This window comes from Dreissena polymorpha, chromosome 4 (assembly GCF_020536995.1).
Source record: "Dreissena polymorpha isolate Duluth1 chromosome 4, UMN_Dpol_1.0, whole genome shotgun sequence".
Taxonomy (NCBI): Eukaryota; Metazoa; Mollusca; class Bivalvia; order Myida; family Dreissenidae; genus Dreissena; species Dreissena polymorpha.
Genome location: NC_068358.1, coordinates 42142261 through 42161794, shown reverse-complemented (window position 1 = coordinate 42161794; position 19534 = coordinate 42142261). Strand labels below are relative to the sequence as shown.

General features: G+C 35.9%; 2 protein-coding genes across 9 annotated transcripts in view; both read left to right on the top strand.

The window, feature by feature from the left end:
• LOC127879235 (E3 SUMO-protein ligase PIAS2-like) overlaps positions 1-19534 on the top strand; it is an 85842-nt gene that overhangs the window by 34171 nt on the left and 32137 nt on the right. For 5 of the 8 annotated variants that reach the window (XM_052425984.1, XM_052425982.1, XM_052425977.1 and 2 more), the window contains 2 exons: positions 174-1117; positions 1280-6978. In XM_052425984.1, the coding sequence (XP_052281944.1) occupies positions 174-257 (84 nt within the window). In that variant the 3' untranslated portion in view covers positions 258-1117; positions 1280-6978. The other 3 variants (XM_052425978.1, XM_052425980.1, XM_052425979.1) reach the window with 3 other exon arrangements.
• Positions 8290-19534, top strand: part of LOC127879224 (deleted in malignant brain tumors 1 protein-like) — a 99932-nt gene continuing 88687 nt past the window's right edge. Inside the window, exon 1 of the mRNA XM_052425928.1 lies at positions 8290-8964. Coding sequence (XP_052281888.1) covers positions 8868-8964 — 97 coding nt within the window. The 5' untranslated portion in view covers positions 8290-8867. The remainder of the gene's footprint in view (positions 8965-19534) is intronic.

The following is a 19534-nucleotide window of genomic DNA, read 5'->3' as shown; positions in this document are numbered from 1 at the left end:
GAAAAGTAATATGTGAGAGTATTACTTAAATTAGAAGTTGAAGGCAAGAGAAAAGTGTTTGTTCAATATGAAGGTAAAATAGGTTCAAATCAGTTAAAAAATTTGTTCAGTAAGAAAAATAAAAATTGTGCCTGCTTTCTGACAGTTGTACACAATACCTATTATGATTCCAGATTGCCAGATTTCCTACTGATTTCTCCATGTCTGGATCAGCCAACAATTCACGCTTGTCACCAGACGTGATTGCTTTAGACTGACTACAGCAAACATTTCACTTGACATGAAGAAATGGGAATGAATTTTTAATAATAAATTCCTAGTGGTTTGAAAATACAGATCTGTAACGGTGGAGAATCTTGCCAGAGATGCAGAAGGAAATTGTTCCTAAGGTTCCTATTATAAAACTTCCACCTGCCGGAAATTTCAGATTTGATACAGAATCATCTGCTGCGAAATTGTCCTAGAGAATTGGAATGGAATTCAATATGAAGTTGTATTCTGGTGGAAGGAAGATGAACTCGCAGTTGCAATATCTTAGGTCATAATGATATAATTAGACCAGGAGTAAGATAAATTTATGTCATGCTGTTATCAATTAAATTGCAGATGTTATTTCAATTATATTAACTTGCTGTAAATAAGGTTTTATGAACTAACATGTTTTTTCATACGGGTTGGCATCAAGAGGATCTCTTTCAGACATTAAACTACACAATTAATGTATCTATGCTTCTTCGGTGTCACATTTATCCTATCCCTGGATGTCTAAAGCCTATTGTAACAGGATAAGCTCACATTCTTCATAGTGCCAGAAAGTGCATTAATAATATTGTAAAGACAAACTGCTTACTGATGAAAATTGTTTGCTAGATAATCACAACTTTTTAACCAGGTTTTCCGAAGGAAAAAACTGGTTATTAGATTGGCGAATGCGGGCGGGCTGGCTGGCTGGCGGGCTGGCGGGCTGGCGGAATAAGCTTGTCCGGGCCATAACTATGTCGTTCATTGTCAGATTTTAAAATCATTTGGCACATTTGTTCACCATCATTGGACGGTGTGTCGCGCGAAATAATTACGTCAATATCTCCAAGGTCAAGGTCACACTTTGAGTTCAAAGGTCAAAAATGGCCATAAATGAGCTTGTCCGAGCCATAACTATGTCGTTCATCGTCAGATTTTAAAATCATTTGGCACATTTGTTCACCATCATTGGACGGTGTGTCGCGCGAAATAATTACGTCGATGTCTCCAAGGTCAAGGTCACACTTTGAGTTCAAAGGTCAAAAATGGCCATAAATGAGCTTGTCCTGGCCATAACTATGTCATTCATTGTGAGATTTTAAAATCATTTGGCACATCTGTTCACCATCATGGGACGGTGTGTCCCACGAAAGAATCACGTCAATATCTCCAATGTCAAGGTCGCCACGACTAAAAATAGATTTAAAAAAAAAAAAAAACTTACAAAGGGGGTTAATTTTTTTTGGTCATTTCAAAAGTTCAGTTTGAGTTTTCTCCCTTTATCAGATTTTTTTTTCACAATGAAAACCTGGTTTTGTGACAATTTTGTCCCTTGTCTTTATGTTGGAGCCCATTACCCTCTGCATAAGGTGTTTACAAAATACCATATCTTACTTGGAATTAACCTTTCGGTGTAAGCTTTTAAAACAAAACACTGTCTAATTTTGGACAAAATGTGACTATTTACGAAGCATTTGTGTGCATTATCGCAGCAATTTTAATTGAACTATGTTTCAACTATATTTTTATAACATGTCTGCCAGGTGTTTTTTGTGTCAAGTCTTTTTTGAAACCCTTCTCAGAACAGTTAAGCTCCATATGGTCTTAGGTGAGCATCTTAGGGACTTTGACCGTCAAGTTTTTAAAATTTTTATATAAATATTTTTAAAAGTGCAGCAAAAGTTTATAGATCTTGTGTTATTGTGAATTCAACAGATACAAGTAAACATTGGCAGGAAAAGTGTTATATTTATTTACATATTTAAATAACATGATATTTAGATTGTTTAAATAACATGATCAGATATCAGTGTGTTAAATCCAGTATTATATTCTTGATGTTATGTTTGCCCTATAAGAAGCATTGTGTTGTAGAATTTGATTGCAAACATCTTTATTAAGATGACTTTGGTGCAGAATGTGTTCATGGATGATATTTTAACTGACATTTGCATAACAATTGTTTAATGTTATTCATTAAGTAGATCTCATACAGCTCACATTTCATTGTATCATAGAGTCATAACAACAGGTCATAGTATTTATCTTATGTGTAAATAAGGACCTGTTTAACTTCATTCCCATGTTCCTCATAACACAATTGTCCAGGGACCCATCTTGGAACATTTAAACACCATGAGAGTCTAAAGAAGTGCAAACACAAACACCAATATCTTTAATATTACTGGTACATGTATTGTATTCTAAGGTCTGTTTTTCCTTTTCATGGTGTCTATTACATATGAACCGAACTCTCGAAAAACTCTGCTAAATGCATGTTTAAAAAGTGTCGTCCCAGAGCAGCCTGTGCACGCTAAAAACTAGATATTCGCTTAGAAGAAGCTTTATTTGAAAATACATTCTATAAAAGCATTGTGTACTGTCCCAGATTAGCGTTTGTGGACTACGCACATGCATTTTGCCAGGTTTTCCCATATCGTGACTCATATCCTTTATTGTAGGCATCTGGTTATTTTTGACACAATCATTTCAGTTTTTGCTGCAACTTTTCTTCAGTTTTTATGCCCCCCTTCGAAGAAGAGGGGGTATATTGTTTTGCACATGTCGGTCGGTCCGTCCACCAGATGGTTTCCGGATGATAACTCAAGAAGGCTTAGGCCTAGGATAATGAAACTTCATAGGTACATTGATCATGACTAGCAGATGACCCCTATTGATTTTCAGGTCACTAGGTCAAAGGTCAAGGTCACAGTGACTCGAAATAGTAAAATGGTTTCCGGATCATAACTCAAGAATGCTTAGGCCTAGGATCATGAAACTTCATAGGTACATTGATCATGACTGGCAGATGACCCCTATTGATTTTCAGGTCACTAGGTCAAAGGTCAAGGTCACAGTGAGAAAAAACGTATTCACACAATGGCTGCCACTACAACTGACAGCCCATATGGGGGGCATGCATGTTTTACAAACAGCCGTTGTTCTTTAAGACTTGACCATGTTTCAATGACCCATGTCTCATGTACATTGATCATGACTGGCAGATGATCCCTATTGATTTTCAGGTCACTAGGTCAAAGGTCAAGGTCACAGTGACAAAAAACGTATTCACACAATGGCTGCCACTACAACTGACAGCCCATATGGGGGGCATGCATGTTTTACAAACAGCCCTTGTTCTTTAAGACTTGACCCATGTTTCAACAGAACAACTACTAAAAGGGTCTGAATAAATCTGAATATAGAGTGTGGACAGTGGTTTGAGGGAGTATTTAATAGTTTATGTGATATTTATTTTTAAAAAGCTGGCACGTTTTTCTGCGAATGTAAAGGTGTTGTTTTTCAAAACTGTTTTTGTCCAAATAAAATGCTGATGAAAAGGTTGAAAAATAAAGTAGTTTACAGAAGGTGAATGCAGTTTAATCATATCACAATAGCATTCATACTTATCTCTTTTTTTAGCTCACCTGAGCACAACGTGCTCATGTTGAGCTTTTGTGATCGCTTTTTGTCCGTCGTGAGTTGTGCGTCGTCAATATTTGCCTTGTGAACACTCTAGAGGCCACATTTATTGTCCGATCTTCATGAAACTTGGTCAGAACATTTGTCCCATTGATACCTCAACTGAGTTCGAAACTGGGTCGTGCTGGGTCAAAAACTAGGTCACTAGGTCAAAAAAAGAAAAACCTTGTGAATAAAGTCACATTTGATGCACAATCTTCGTGTAACTTTGACAAAATGTTTGTCTAAATAATATGTTGGTTGAGTTCAAAAATGGTTCCGGTCCGTTGGAAAACATGGCCGCCAGGGGGCGGGGCAGTATTCCTTATATGGCTATAGAGAAACCTTGTGAACACTCTAGAAGTCACAATTTTTGCCCAATCATCATAAAACTTGGTCAAAGCATTGGTTTCATTGATATCTCAGACGAGTTCCAGAATGGTCCAGATAGGTGAAAAACATGGCCGCCAGGGGGCGAGGCAGTTTTCTCTATATGTACATAGTGAAAACATGTGAACACTCTAGAAGTCACATTTTGGTCCAATCTTCATGAAATTTGGTCAGAACATGTGTTTTCTGGATATGACGGTTGGGTTTGAAAATGGTTCGGATCGGTAATATTATAAGCATGGCTGCCAGGGGGGGGGGGGGGTCATTTGCCTTATATTTATATTGTAAAAAAAGCTTGTGAACACTCTAGAAGTCATATTTTTTGCCTAATCATCATAAAAAATATTCTAAACATCGATTTGTATAGATATCTCGGACGAGTTCGAAAATGGTCATGATGGGTGGAAAAACATGGCCGCCAGGGGGTGGGGCAGTTTTCTCTATATGTATATGTGAACAGTCTGTTAAAGAAAGATAACCTGCACATGCATACTTTCTAATAGTTAACTCCCTTGTTGAAACCTTGTAAACACTCTAGAGGCCACATTTATTGTCCAATGTTCATGAAATTTGGTCAGAAGATTGGTCTCAATGATATCTTGAATGAGTTTGAAAATGGTTACATTTGCTTGAAAAACATGGCTGCCAAGGGGCGGGGCATTTTTCCTTATATGGCTATAGTAAAACCTTGTTAACAATCTAGAGGCCACATTTTCTTGTCATATCTTCATGAAATTTGGTCAGACGATTGGTCTCAATGATATCTTGGATGAGTTCGAAAATGGTTACGTTTGCTTGAAAAACATGGTTGTCATGGGGCGGGGAATTTTTCCATATATGGCTATAGTAAAATCATGTTAACACTCTAGAGGCCACATTTATTGTCCTATCTTCATGAAACTTTGTCAGGAGATTCATCCCAATAATATCTTGGAAGAGTTCAAAAATGATGCTAGTTGGTTGAAAAACATGGCCGCCAGGGGGTGGGGCATTTTTCCTTATATGGCTATAGTAAAACCTTTTTAACACTCTAGAGGCCACATTTATTTTCCAATCTTCATGAAACTTGGTCAGAAGATTTGTCCCAATGATATCTTTGATGTGTTCGAAAATAGTTTCGGTTGCTTTAAAAACATGGCCACCAGGGGGCGGGGCATTTTTCCTGATATGGCTATATATGGCTTTAGTAAAACCTTGTTAACACTCTAGAGGCCACATTTATTGTCCAATCTTCATGAAACTTGGTCAGAAGATTGGTCTCAATGATATCTTGGATGAGTTTGAAAATGTTTACGTTTGTTCGAAAAACATGGCTTTCAAGGGGCGGGGCATTTTTCCTTATATGGCTATAGTAAAATCTTGTTAACACTCTAGAGGCCACATTTATTGTCGGATCTTCATGAAACTTGGTCAGAAGATTCATCCCAATAATATCTTGGACGAGTATAAAAAATGATGCTGGTTGGTTGAAAAACATGGCCGCCAGGGGGCGGGGCATTTTTTCTTATATGGCTATTGTAAAATCTTGTTAACACTCTTGAATTCACATTTAATTTCCTATCTAAATGAAACTTGGTCAGAAGATTTGTCCCAATGATATCTTGGATAAGTTAGAAAATGGTTTCGGTTGCTTTAAAAACATGGCCACCAGGGGGCGGGGCATTTTTCCTAATATGGCTATATATTGCTTTAGTAAAACCTTATTAACACTCTAGAGGCCACATTTATTGTCGGATCATCATGAAACTTGGTCAGACGATTTGTCCCAATGATATATTGGATGAGTTCGAAAATGGTTCCGGTTGGTGGTAAAACATGGCCGCCAAGGGGGCATGGCATCTTTCCTTATATGGCTATAGTAAAACCCTGTTTACACTCTAGAAGTCATATTTATTGTACGATGATCACGAAACTTTGTCAGGAGATATGTCCCAATGATATCTTGGACAAGTTCGAAAATGGTTCCAGTTGCTTGAAAAACATGGCCACCAATGGGCAGGGCATTTTTCCTTATATGGACTTATGAATCTTCATGAAACTTTGTCAGTATATTTGTTTTAATGATATCTTGGATGTGTATGAAAATGGTTCTGGTCTGTTGAAAAACGTGGCTGCCAGGGTGTTCACTAGTCATGAAAGTTGGTAAGAACATTTTTTTCTAATGACATCTTGGGCTGCACAGAACAGGTCAGTTCCTTTGAATCTCAGGTGAGCGACTTTGGGCCTTTCAGGCCCTCTTGATTTGTTTTTTTTCTCTTTATGTCACCAACATTTTCTTTTCTTTGAAAACATTTAAATATATATATAATAAAATACCTGTACTTTCTTCAGATGTCGGATTGATTCCAGTGTCACAAATGACTGCAGTATAACTAAAATTATGATTGTGATACTGATAACATTTTGTCCATTTATGACACATGAACATCTATGAAAATTATGTCATCTTACTACAAATAGGTTAGGATTAACTTCCTGACTTAAAAAAGATAATTAATGGGTTGCTAAATGTATTGAACAGCGTACAGAATGCTTGTATTTGAAAACATCATGTTGTAAAATGTGTTACATATTAATTTATTTTTATCACGCTATTCATTTGCAATTTTTGTTTTTAAATTTAGTGTTTTTGCAAGACCTGACATTGTCTTTAAATCATAGATGTATTCATTTGAAAAGCTCCCGGAATCAAAATACACATGTACTGTCATTTTTTTGTATGTTTGTCATTTCCCATGCCGAGTAATTGCGGTTGCGATAGTCAGATGGGTGCCATGGTAGATTGTGGGATCCTTGTTTATTTTCTTAACATATGTAAATAGTTGAAATCTTATTTATTTCAATTTGGGAATGAAACCAAATGAATAAAACTTGAGAATTTTGTTATTTCATTTTGTTGTAATAAATAACGGTTTGCAGCTAATCGAATGAATAAACAAACTTTAAGTTCACATTAAGTTTGCGGATATGGCATACTATTTTATAGTCTTGAGTACCATATGAGTTGAGAATGAACATAGTATAAACCACTTCTCGCGATAATGGACCATATGACATGTCCGAACAATGTAGCTCCAGATATGATCTTTGTCGCGAAAATGGACCCTATGTCATATCCGAACACTGTAGCTCCAGATGAGTGCCGCGTCGCGCGAAAATTGGCTTTTAGGTCATGTCCGAATAGTAGCTTTAAATAAGAACAGCATCGAGCGAAAATGGACCTAATGACATTTCCGAACAGCGAATCTCTTGATATGAGCCGCGTCAACGCGAAAATGGGTTTTATCCGAGCAGTGTTGCTCCAGATATGCCTCTGCAACCGTATGTTCGAATAAGGGGTAATAATGTCCGCTCACGAAATCTCGCATGACTAAAGTGCGGTCTCCTGCTACGCTGGCATAATGCCCATTTTCGCAAGACGCGGCTTAGCCGCTTTAGTAACGGCGGCGTTTACAAATGTGATTGTGTAATGGTTTTACAGGCATGTAAATATTTATATGTTTATCCGAAATTATGCCAGACTATCAGCTGCTAAAGACCATTTAAAGTTATCTCTCGGGTTATGTCTTCATAATTAAATTGTTTTTTCCTCATTTAGGTTTGCACGGACACCATTCCCTGTATTAAAGTTATATATCTGAACGTGTTTCCTATTAGGGATGTCTAGTATACTTATTTCTATATTTAGAAAATTTATTTCAGAAATTCCTGTAAGCAAACAGCGCAGACCCTGATGAGACGCATCATGCGGCGTCTCATCTGGGTCTACTCTGTGGCAAAGGTCTTTTGTCTAGACGCTAGGCATAAATGGGTTGAGAGTATACGGGCAAAACCCCGGTATTTTCAACTCGCATTTGTGTCTTATAAGTTGACAAGTTATATTATAATATTCTTTTATTGGCTCAATAATGCGAGCGATCTGATATTTGTATTGGCGATCAGCGGATCTAGTTTCAACTGCAGAAGATTAAAACTTCAATCCGAAAAGGTCATGCCCTTTACAAGATGTATTGCACAGGTCCGCAAATAACAATGTGTGAAACTTAAAATAACCAGTTAATCCAATCATACGTTTAAAAATATTTAGTGCACACAATGCTTATGTTCGGTGAGACTTCTAAAAAATACGTTTGGGGTATACAAAATATGCGTTTTCGTTTGGATTCGAATACCGAGCTCCGCATGCCTCTACTATCTAGCCCGTTTGTTGTAACGCAAGAAATTTATCGGATTGACATGCATTGTGTTGTCTGTGTTTTGTTTCAAAATGATGGTGACACTATAAAGCAACTCGCGACCACGACTGCCGCTTGTTTTCGATTCATGCTGTTGTAAAAGCACTTGCGTGTAAAGAATTTCACATATCTTTAGCGGATTATAGTGAAAAAGTATTCTCACGTGAAACCCGCTTTCGTCGTAAAACATCTGTTTTGCGTAAACCGGTGACAGTTCGAATGCGAGGTAGTAAACTTTAAAACCCTGAGCATATGTCGAAATAAATGAAATGTCAGTCGTATCGACGTGAGGCATAAGGTTACGTTACGTTAGCGTTTAGTGTGAACCGTTACCTGACAACATGCAGTGATAAACTTACGTGAATAGGTGTTCAGTTGTGTATGTGGAAATATACCTGTTAATATGGTAAAAGCGATTATTCGTAATAAAAACAACAACTTATAAGTGAATTGTTTGGAATACCAGGTAGATATTTCATATATTCATGTGGGCATGGACTTATAAAGATCAAACGTGCCTTACGAATCGCTGAACAAAAAATGTGGATTCCATTAAAAATCTGTGTCATATCGTGGAAAGTGGAGTGGCTTTTGATATCGGTGTTCCTCTTTATCAACTTGGAATTATCAGCACCTGGTAAGTGTCATATGTAGACTAAGTATGTATTGGATATAACTATTCTTACTAATTCCCTGCTGGATGATACTTACGTAACTTAGCACAATTAAGCTTGTAAGAAGTACATGTAGGTACGTTAATTAGGGAATATTTTAATTAATAAGAAAACGGAAATATACAGACTTTATTTAAAATATGTTATATTTTTCATACGCTGTATAAAACGTATTTGCCGTGGTAACGGTATGATGTTGCGTAATGCGTCTGCCGGGTCAATTTTGTTTTTAATATATATCAGCCGATTTTTTATTACATTTGTAATGGATTCCAATATGATTCCAGAAAATCATAAGCTAAGTATACATCTTTATTCTATACTCCTCGTTTTGATCATAAATTGTTTAGTAATGTATATATTAAATGCATTGCCAGGGGCTACAACTGATCAGTGACAGCAGAGACTCATTTCGATCATGATCACCTTTCTGTCAACTGTCTTCGCTGTCATTCTTCTCGGTCTTTGAACATGTACAGGTTAATACGAAGCGGATAGTTTCGATGTTTGTCAACTTTGATTTATCTTAGGCACCCATACGTGTAACGAAGGGCCGCCGGACGCGGCCGTGGGCGGTGGTTAATTACCGTATGGCAACATAGACTTATGTCAAACACTTCCGGTTTGAACCCGAGCTTACCCCGGTCAAACAACGCAATGGTGAAGAATCTATCAAGTATAATTTATGATTAACAATGGGTGAAATGCATAGTTTTGTCAGGATATTAACCATATTTTCGTCCGCGCGTCCTGAATATGCATACACTTTAATAATTCAATAATTGCGAAAATAGTATACATGTGAATTAAAGATCAACATGTGGGTAACATGACTTCCCTTGAACAGCATACAGACTTTCTTCTTTGTCGTATATGTAGTTTCGACAAATGCATTCATTAGCACGTCCTGATTGATGCTTTATTACATTATGTTTTATATAATAATACTAATAATAATAATGTATTTTAAAAACGAAAGTGAGTATATTTAAACTTATCCTACCAGAAAGCTACTTGGGAATTCCAAGTTGAATGCTAGAGATTGTTGATAAATTAATGTTACACGCTCAGCATGGCGTACCGGTATGTATCAAATACATTATCTAAGAAATTCAGTTGTAACCTGCGTTACCCTGCCCATACCACGGTACATACAACTTCCCACAACATGGAGTCTCATATGGGAAGTGTAGCATCTAAATTACGTTTCTAACGAAACCAATACTGCAGTGGTGGAAGAACGGCGCGGAAAGATTTATTGGAATCCATATAGACTCATGTTAAAACCAGTTTTAATTTTTAAATCTATTTTTAACCAGTTTATTCCAACACTTTCATATTACACATATAAATCATATGGCGTTTTGTAAATTTTGTAAATGAAGTAAAATTGTATTAATAATAGCAAACGAGCGAATATCGGTGTCTTTCAAGGACGATTTCCAGACAGGCTGGCATCGTTTTGACCTGTATATCCTCGATATGGAATTTATTACGCTTATATTTAGTGCGAAATGTTTGTGCTGCAATGTGTACAAGTTTTTGCAAATCCCAATCATTTAAATGTTTATGTGTCAAAATAAAACTAGTTAACATGACTTCTCCTTTGTATAGTTATTTATGGTCGGGATAAAGGTATAGCAATATGTACATGATATATAACAGATCAGTGAACATAACGAAGTATGAAACTAATTGTTAAATGTTAGAAACCAGCCTCATAGTATACACGCTTTCCTATTATTGGGACATGCAGACATTCTCATAGCATCGTTGCAAAATGCAATACAGCATCCCAATAATTTTCTATTAAACAAACGCAGTAGAAGAATGGTAAAATTTCGATTGTACTGGCGAGAAAATTACCCAAATTGTCGATGGGCTGTTACTTAAGGCTAAGAAAGGTCAGACCTGAGTTGACAGGAGCGCAAAATATATGAGCGGACATACCTTGCCGGGACGATACCGGGGCGATATGCCGCAAATTTCCAACCTATACGAGTGCTGCATATCAACGTTCATTAATTTGATCCCGTTTCTGAGCTCGCAAGCATACGGAGGTGCGGACATCGAGAAAATATGAAAAAATACATCGAAGATCCTTTTCACACACCCGCAAACTCAGTTACCTAAAACGTAGAATTCGAACGGACGGACAAGGCGGCTACTTGATGCTTCCCCATGTCAGAGATCGTGATAATGGATGTGTCATCGCTAAACATAATAATGAATCTATACAAAATTTAATTTTGTATTAAAGTATAATTTCATCTGCCCGAATCGGTACGCCGGCGATGAGGAGCGGTGTGTTTTGAAATCGGCCTTCGTTGTATGGTCTTTTGTGCACTACCATACAACTTTACTTTTGTATGCTATATCTATAGTGTTGTATCATGACTGATAATTAAGACTGTTTTTCATAAATGCAAATAGACCACTTTGGTTTGCTATAGATATTACAAGCGGATACCATTTTTCCTCAACCAGATATTGCACAATTTCAGATCAATTGTAGATATAAAGGTTGATAAAGTTTTTGTCCACACCCATTGCAGATCAGTGATTGTCTTCTGTTGAGAAAATTCAAAATCGTTTAAAGACGTCGAATAAGTATTGTGAAAGTTATCCTGTAAGTCGCCCAAGAAAAATAAATATCTTGGTACAATTATAACATGCAGTCTTTGGGATAATTTTCGCGGGAAATTAGTAGAACTGTATACTTGTAATAATTGAAGTTCCGATACGCGCATGCCCACTACTTACAACGGTTCGGAAATTTTAATGTACATGTAATGAAAATGTTATGTAACGTTCTCATAGCAGTACGCTATCATGGTAAAAATCAAAGCGCTGAAGGCACTGAAGTTGTTCGCTGTTGTATAATCTTAGACGCAACTCAGTTTTCAAAAGTATGTAATAGCTTTTTATATCGCAAGTTTGAAATGAACACACCCCATTAAAATTGATAAAGAGTGTGTCTTAAAGCACAGGTTGAGATGTGTTTTTTTTTTTTCAAATCATTAATAAAAAAAGATAATTTAAGCTTCATTTTGGGAAATATAGCTTAATGCATATGCATTAATTGTCATCCCAGTACCAGAGACTGTCTTTAAACGAAAAACACCATCAAATCAGAAAGTGTCGTCCTTGATTAGCTTGTGTGCATTGTACAGGCTAATCAGTGTGCACAGGCTAACCTTATTTGACATGCATTAAGCCCCGTTTTCCCTGAAAGCAGCCAATATGTACAGATTTCAATGATAAAAACTATACTGGCCAATTTCGTCTGACAAGCTGTTAAACACTATTGATTAAATACACACACTGCAGTAGTAGAGCAGACGCTCCTAGCGTTCGTCGTCTGCATAATATTACTGCAGGAAGTGCAGAAAGGCAGTGGTTATCGTTCCTAGCGTAGCTTACAGCAGAATGACTTGCAGTTATCGTTCCTAGCTAAAGCAGACTGACTTGCAAAACTGCCTCTCTACATTAGTTGTGAGCTAACGCTCACAACTAACAAATTCGAATAGCAATGGAACCTACACCGAAAACTATCTTGTTTGTGACCGAAGATAGAGTTTTACGATTACATTAACACAGCATTTGCTTTCAGATAAATATATGTGCGAATCATGCCCGAGGCTGTACATTGTATCAATACATGTTGTCATTTCGGGGAAATACCGCCAATATGTCCGTATAAAACCCAAGCAAAAGCAAATTGGCATACTATATGATTATTTCGATATAAGCCCGATGCAACTGGGCACACTGGCTTAAGTTGTACAGTTATTATTACAAAACATGCAATTTAAAGCGTTGTACGTGAATCCAAAAATGAAACCTCTTTATACAAAATCAAAATCCAATGTGAATGAGACACCTAACAAACAATGAATCACGAACAGGCCAAACAAGTTCATTAACCAGGAGTGTACATATATTGATATACATATATGTAAATAAGCGCGAATCAATGGAAATGGCCGTTGTAAATTTGAGCAAAAAACGGATTCATAATACTTTATAATGTATTGGTTAATTAAGTATTAAATCATCCGCGTCATGAATGGCTGGCTAAGGCGTTGTCATCATATACAAATAGGCTTGCTGTCTCAACAATGAACATACACAAGTCGACCATTAGTGATTGAATGTTAATGTTTCTGTGACAGTTAACATGATAGATAGGCGAATAACAAAATAGCAAACATAAATGTTCATGGAAAACAACAACGCTTAATAGTTATGCAACTGTACATTCATGTATTGAGTAGGCACAGGTTCGCATTTTAGTCATACTAAAAAATGTAATTATTGTCGTCATGTATACTTTCTCTGAAATAGGTTTTAGTTCATAATTTCTGGTGTAGTCAAAACAAGAATACACGATTTTAATATTTTAACAGTTTTAAGGTGTTTGTAATGCATATAATACGTACGTACATTTCAAATACCGGTATGGCAGATAACGTTTCCATGAGAATTTCATGGAATTCACATACTTGTATTTGAGCGGTTTACAATTGTGCTACAAACTGAAAGTCCGGATTCTGTTGATAGGATTTGCGTGTTTTGTTTCTATTTCACGATCGGTTAGTTAATGGATCCTTACATCTTACAGTTTTATTGAATTCCTGTGCATCCCCAGGGAATACGTTTGGGTGGTTGATTTTGTAGAATATGCGAAGCTGCTTAAACTACAAAAACAATAATCGACACTGTTTTAAAATTCTTAAGAACAAAAGCTTTTAGCACATTAGCACATGCTGTGTTCAGAATGATTGACATGGATTGCAATTGATATAAAATGCACCCAAGAATGCGGAAACACAACAAATTTAAACAGTCTTATGTTGTTTTTTTCGGTGGTTGGGCTGGAACCCCAAACGATCACTATGATTCCAGGCGTAATTAGATTAACCAATTTATGCCTAGTGGACTCTCCCATCCTTCTAAATTGGAACAATTTATTTCCAAAATTAGGGATATCTAGTTTATTTATTTCTATATTTAGAATATTTCTTACAGAAATTCCTGTAAGCAAACAGCACAGACCCTGATGGGACGCCGCATCATGCGGCGTCTCATCTGGGTCTACGCTGTTTGTCAAGGCATTTTTTCTAGACGCTAGGCATCAATGAGTAAATTGGATTGTCGATTGATCTCGATGATATCTATAAACAATATGGAATACTAGTGCATGTTTTTTTTCTACATGTGACCTAGTCTAAATAATTACACGTTTTCCACGGGATGATTTCTTAACTTAGGGACCGCCACGTCGGAAATTGTCAAAGATCCTTTCTGATTACAACTAGTGACCTTAATAGAAGACCTATCAAATACCAACGTGAATACTTAAATACCACGCGTCGCCGTCGTCAAGTTACATTCAAATACCGAAATGGCCTGTTGACATGTATTTTCTTGTGTAAATCACAATCCTTAAGGAACATTTAAATCTTGTAGTTAAAGGTTAATTGAAATCATATTTAACATTTGACGTCAACTGTGTTGTTTGTCAGGAATATATTTTGTCCATATAATTCTAATTCCATGAACCGTTTTGGTTTTAAGATAATATAATGGTTTGAGACATTGCGACAAATCTTGGCGTATTACAATTTGTTTAACAAATACTTCGCGGAAGTATGCTATCCTTGAATATAAAATGCCACCTACATGAATATATCAGCATATACGACATACGATAGATATAAAGGCGCAGTTATTACGCTTAAGCGATGATAAATATCGGATAATGCAAGTGTACGAAGTGTAACGATGCCTTCATGTTTGGGTTGATAGTTTGGACGTAATACCCTTTTTCACAACATTGGTTACACACAACACTGATAAACTTTTTTCTGCTCTTTAAAGGGACCTTTTCACGTGTTGGTAAATCGGCAGAATACAAAAATAATGTTTCAGATTCACAAATTTTCGTTGTAGTTATTATATTTGTAAGGAAACAGTTATACTGAACATTTACCATGCTCTAAAATATCCATTATAGGCATCTTTTGACGATTTAAAAACCGGAAAATTATAAACGATTCAATAATTTTGATAGTTCTGTTGTTGTCGTTTTATTTTGTGACGCTACGAGGATTGCTTGTATAAAATACATCACTCATTGTATGAGCACGGATGGACGAGTGGTCTAAGCGATGGAGGAGTCAGAGGTTCGAGCCCAGATGAAGGTTACTCTTTTCTTTCTTTAATCTATTTTTTTACTGGAGCTTTTTAGATCCAATGTTAACATTTATCAATGTTAAGCATTTAATGACAAACTTAAATGCATGCAAAACTCTGTAAAAATGTCCCTTTAATAATTGACCACAATTCAAAAATAATTCCCATTAATATTAGTTAACTCTTTTACATAGTTTGTTATTGTTTACTTATTGTCGGTCAAAGTTCAATTTCCTCTGAGTACGGAAAAATGACAAATGTAGTGACTGATGTATTTCGAGGTGGTACAGAAGTGACTAGTTAATTGATAAAACATATATATATATATATATATAGAGAGAGAGCTTATGAATGCTAACATGTTACCATTGAAATAAAATAAAAATTGTCAGTATATCCAGTTAATCGAAACACCAACATGAGCTGTGATGAATTATCTAGCATTTCGCGACAATGTTCATTCATCTGCTATTTGTCTATTATGTCTAGCAGGCTTCCATTGTACGGAAATTCAAGAACATTTGATAATAAAGTGGATAGGTCCTTGTTGAAATCAGGAGGCTTTATTTATACAAAATGTGTTATGTAAAAGTATAATATACCCAAAATTGCGTGTGAAGTATTGGTGCACTGGCTATAAGCAAATACAACGCACGTATCGCTATTAAATTCATGGATGCATTTTTTTTTGAATAGAGAATAAAATGTAACAGAATCACGTGGATTTAAGCGGATCTATGCACATTGCTTGAACTTTCCGCATCGAGCTTTAAAAGGTTATAGGTATGGAAATAAGCGTAGGAATACATCTTTTAAGATGTGGTAAAACTATGATCTATTCAGAATATTAAATTCTGTTCATCGAATTAATTATTAAAGCTGTATTGAATTAGTGAAGCGTGAGCTTGTGTTACTTAAGACACTGATTCGATACATGTAAGGTCATTGTTTCACAATATCAGGTAGTTGATATAGACGATACTATAGACGATACTATAGACGATATTACGGGTATCAAACCACTATTAACCCAGTTATGCCTAGCGTCTAGAAAAAAAGGCCTGATGCCTTGTTTATAGATATCATCGAGATCAATCGACAATCCAATTTACCCATTGATGCCTAGCGTCTAGAAAAAAGGCCTTGGCAAACAGCGTAGACCCAGATGAGACGCCGCATGATGCGGCGTCTCATCAGGGTCTACGCTGTTTGCATCAAGGAATTTCTGTTAGAAATATTCTAAATTGAGAAATAAATGTACTAGACATCCCTAACTTTGGAAATAAATTGATCCAATTAAGAAGGATGGGAGAGTCCACTAGGCATAAATGGGTTAATTGCCCTTAAATGGATCTTTTCACGGTTTGGTAAATTGATAAAATTGAAAAAGTTGTTTCAGATTCGCAAATTTTCGTTTTAGTTATGATATTTGTGAGGAAATAGTATTACTGAACATTTACCATAGTCTAATATAGCCATTATATGCATCTTTTGACGATTTAAAAACCTAAAAATAATAAAGCGTTGCAGCGCGAAACGATTGAATAATTTGGAGAGTTCTGTTGTTGTGTTAAAATTAAAAAAACTACGAAGATTGCTTATATTAGGTATAAAATACGTTCTGCAGGAACACTCGGCAGTAATGCCGAGAGGGCTAATGCGTTTTTACTCCAGGACTCCGGGGGTCACTGGTTCGAGCCCCGGTGCGAGCTACATTTTTTTCATTTTTTGAATTTTATTCTTGATTTTTCACTGGAGCTTTTAAGATTCAATGTTAACATTTATCAAAATAAAGCATTTAATGACTAACTTCAAAATATGCCAAAATCTGTGAAAAGGCCCCTTTAAGAGCGTTTAAACCGTCTCAATTTATACACAAAACCATTCGGTATATTATAAGAGATACGTGCACGTGCTTAATTAGCACATACATATATCGTAATTGAACGATGACGAATGATCATGTAATCAAAAAACGAGACACATATAATTTTGTTCACGGCAAGCTTATTGTAATTTGTGAACCGAACGATTCACGATGTATGCTAGCCGCAAATGCTGTATAATTTATTTTGTACTATGATCGTCGTGAGAAGCAGTCAGGTAGCAATAATACAGATGTTAATTATATGGTCTTTATAAGCGACATAATTTCCTGATGTTTTCACTAGAACAGTAAACAATAATTATTTTGTTTTCACAATTTTCAAGCCTAAGAGAAAAAGCGTAGAAAACATATTCTTACGTTAACTAGTTACCTTATATTTTCGCTACTTCAATAACATAAAAAGAATTCAAAGTCGATCGCTGTTCATAATGGGTGTTATGCATCGTGTTTTTATTATTTCAAGTGACTGGAAACAGCATGTCTGTCTGTCCGACTATCAGTATGTCCTTTTGTCCGTAGATAAGACTGTCCGCGAGCGTTCTCCCACATTTTTAATTGTACTCCAACTTGTACATGCGTTGTTTCGTATGACGTTAAATTGTGCATGTGCGATTTTATCGAATTACGCACACAATTACTAAATTGACGCTCCTCGTTTCAACTTAGAATTTGTGTAACTTGATAATATATACTGCAATTTATTATATATTAGCAAAAAAATACACCTGTTTAACTACAGAATCCAAGTGCGATATATTTGGTATGTAACAGTGTACATTGGTCATCTGTTTAGTTTCATCAAACAATGACCGAGGCCTCACAGCTGGCCATATACAGGGGTACAATTACTTACATAAACTTATATTGAAAAATAGCTATGTAACACTATAATGTGGCTCCATAAAAACTTTGTTACCAATTCCCCTGGGATAAATACTGACCATTCCCCAATGGCTTTTGTTTTCATTGTTACAACTTGCTACATAATACTACATTCGACGTCGGAGGTATTTGTCACCAATGTGGCTAGTCTAAGAAAAGAGACATTGAAAGCGAAGTGAGGCATATTGGCATTGGTACAACCGCAAATATTACCAATAAAGGAAGCAGTTTTATACAATGTTTTTTGAAAGGGTCTCACTTTTTTCATACTGTGGAAATTTATAGTTTCAGCTGCTCGTGGTCTTGTTTCATTATAAATGTGTAAACGAGTGTTGAAATCTGTTGAATACAATTCATAGTGTTTCCATAGTCTTCAAAGAATTCAAATTAAAACTTTCAAGTATGGTTAGATGTGCAATGGGTTATCTTACACCAAGTGTTAACTAAAGCACATGGGATCTTTATTTAACAGGTAGTCATTTAAATTAATTATTACTTGCAATTTCATGAAAACAAAAAATTGAGAAGTCGTTAAATAATATATTCATAAGCTTCACATAATGAGGTTCCAATAAAACCAGCGTTATCCTGACTTATAACATGTATAAGTAGACCAAATTATACATTTAAAAACAAGTCTTGTATTTCGGTGAAAATCGGTCAGTAAATATTGGTTTTAATCGTGTGTCGAAACAGTATCGGCTAATCCCGTGGACAAATAAATCCTACTGGCAGTGTGTGGAATAAATACTAGAACCCAATATCTACACATTTTTGCTGAATGCAAGCGTTGAGACAATAAGGTTCACATTATCCTTGTTTTATGTACATTTTCCAAGCACCATCGCATTTATGTGCTGATTATTATGTTGCAGTAGATAAAATACACTGTAACAACTAGTCGTATCTAATAGGGCACTGCAATGTTTATAGTTATCCAAGATAGCGCCTTGTGTCTTTGTGAAACTGAAACAAACGTTCATTAAAGTTATTTTTCATCTAATTCGAAACTGTGACTTTAGGGTTTCCGTACGCATTATGTTCCACGTTATAAAAACGCGTGATTATGTGATGAATTCGGATTATACCATGGAACATAATTCTTATTAAAGGGACCTTTTCACAGATTTTGGCATGTATTGAAGTGTGTCATTAAATGCTTTATATTGATAAACGTAAACATTGATCTAAAAAGCTCTAGTAAGAAACAAGAATAAAATTAAAGAACGAAAAAAGTAACCCTCCCTGGGCTCGAGCCACATATCCCTGGAGTAAAAGTCTATCGCTTAGACCACTCGACCATCCGTGCTCATACAATCAGTTATGTATTTTATACTTTATTTAAGCAACCCTCGTAGTATCACAAAATATAACGACACCAACAGAACTCTCCAAATTATTCAATCGTTTCGCGTTGCAATGCTTTATAATTCTCAGGTTTTTAAGTCGTAAAAAGATGCATATAATAGATATTTTAGAGCATGGTAAATGTTCAGTATTACTGTTTCCTCACAATATCATATTTAAAACGAAAATTTGCGAATATGAAACAAACATTTTAATTT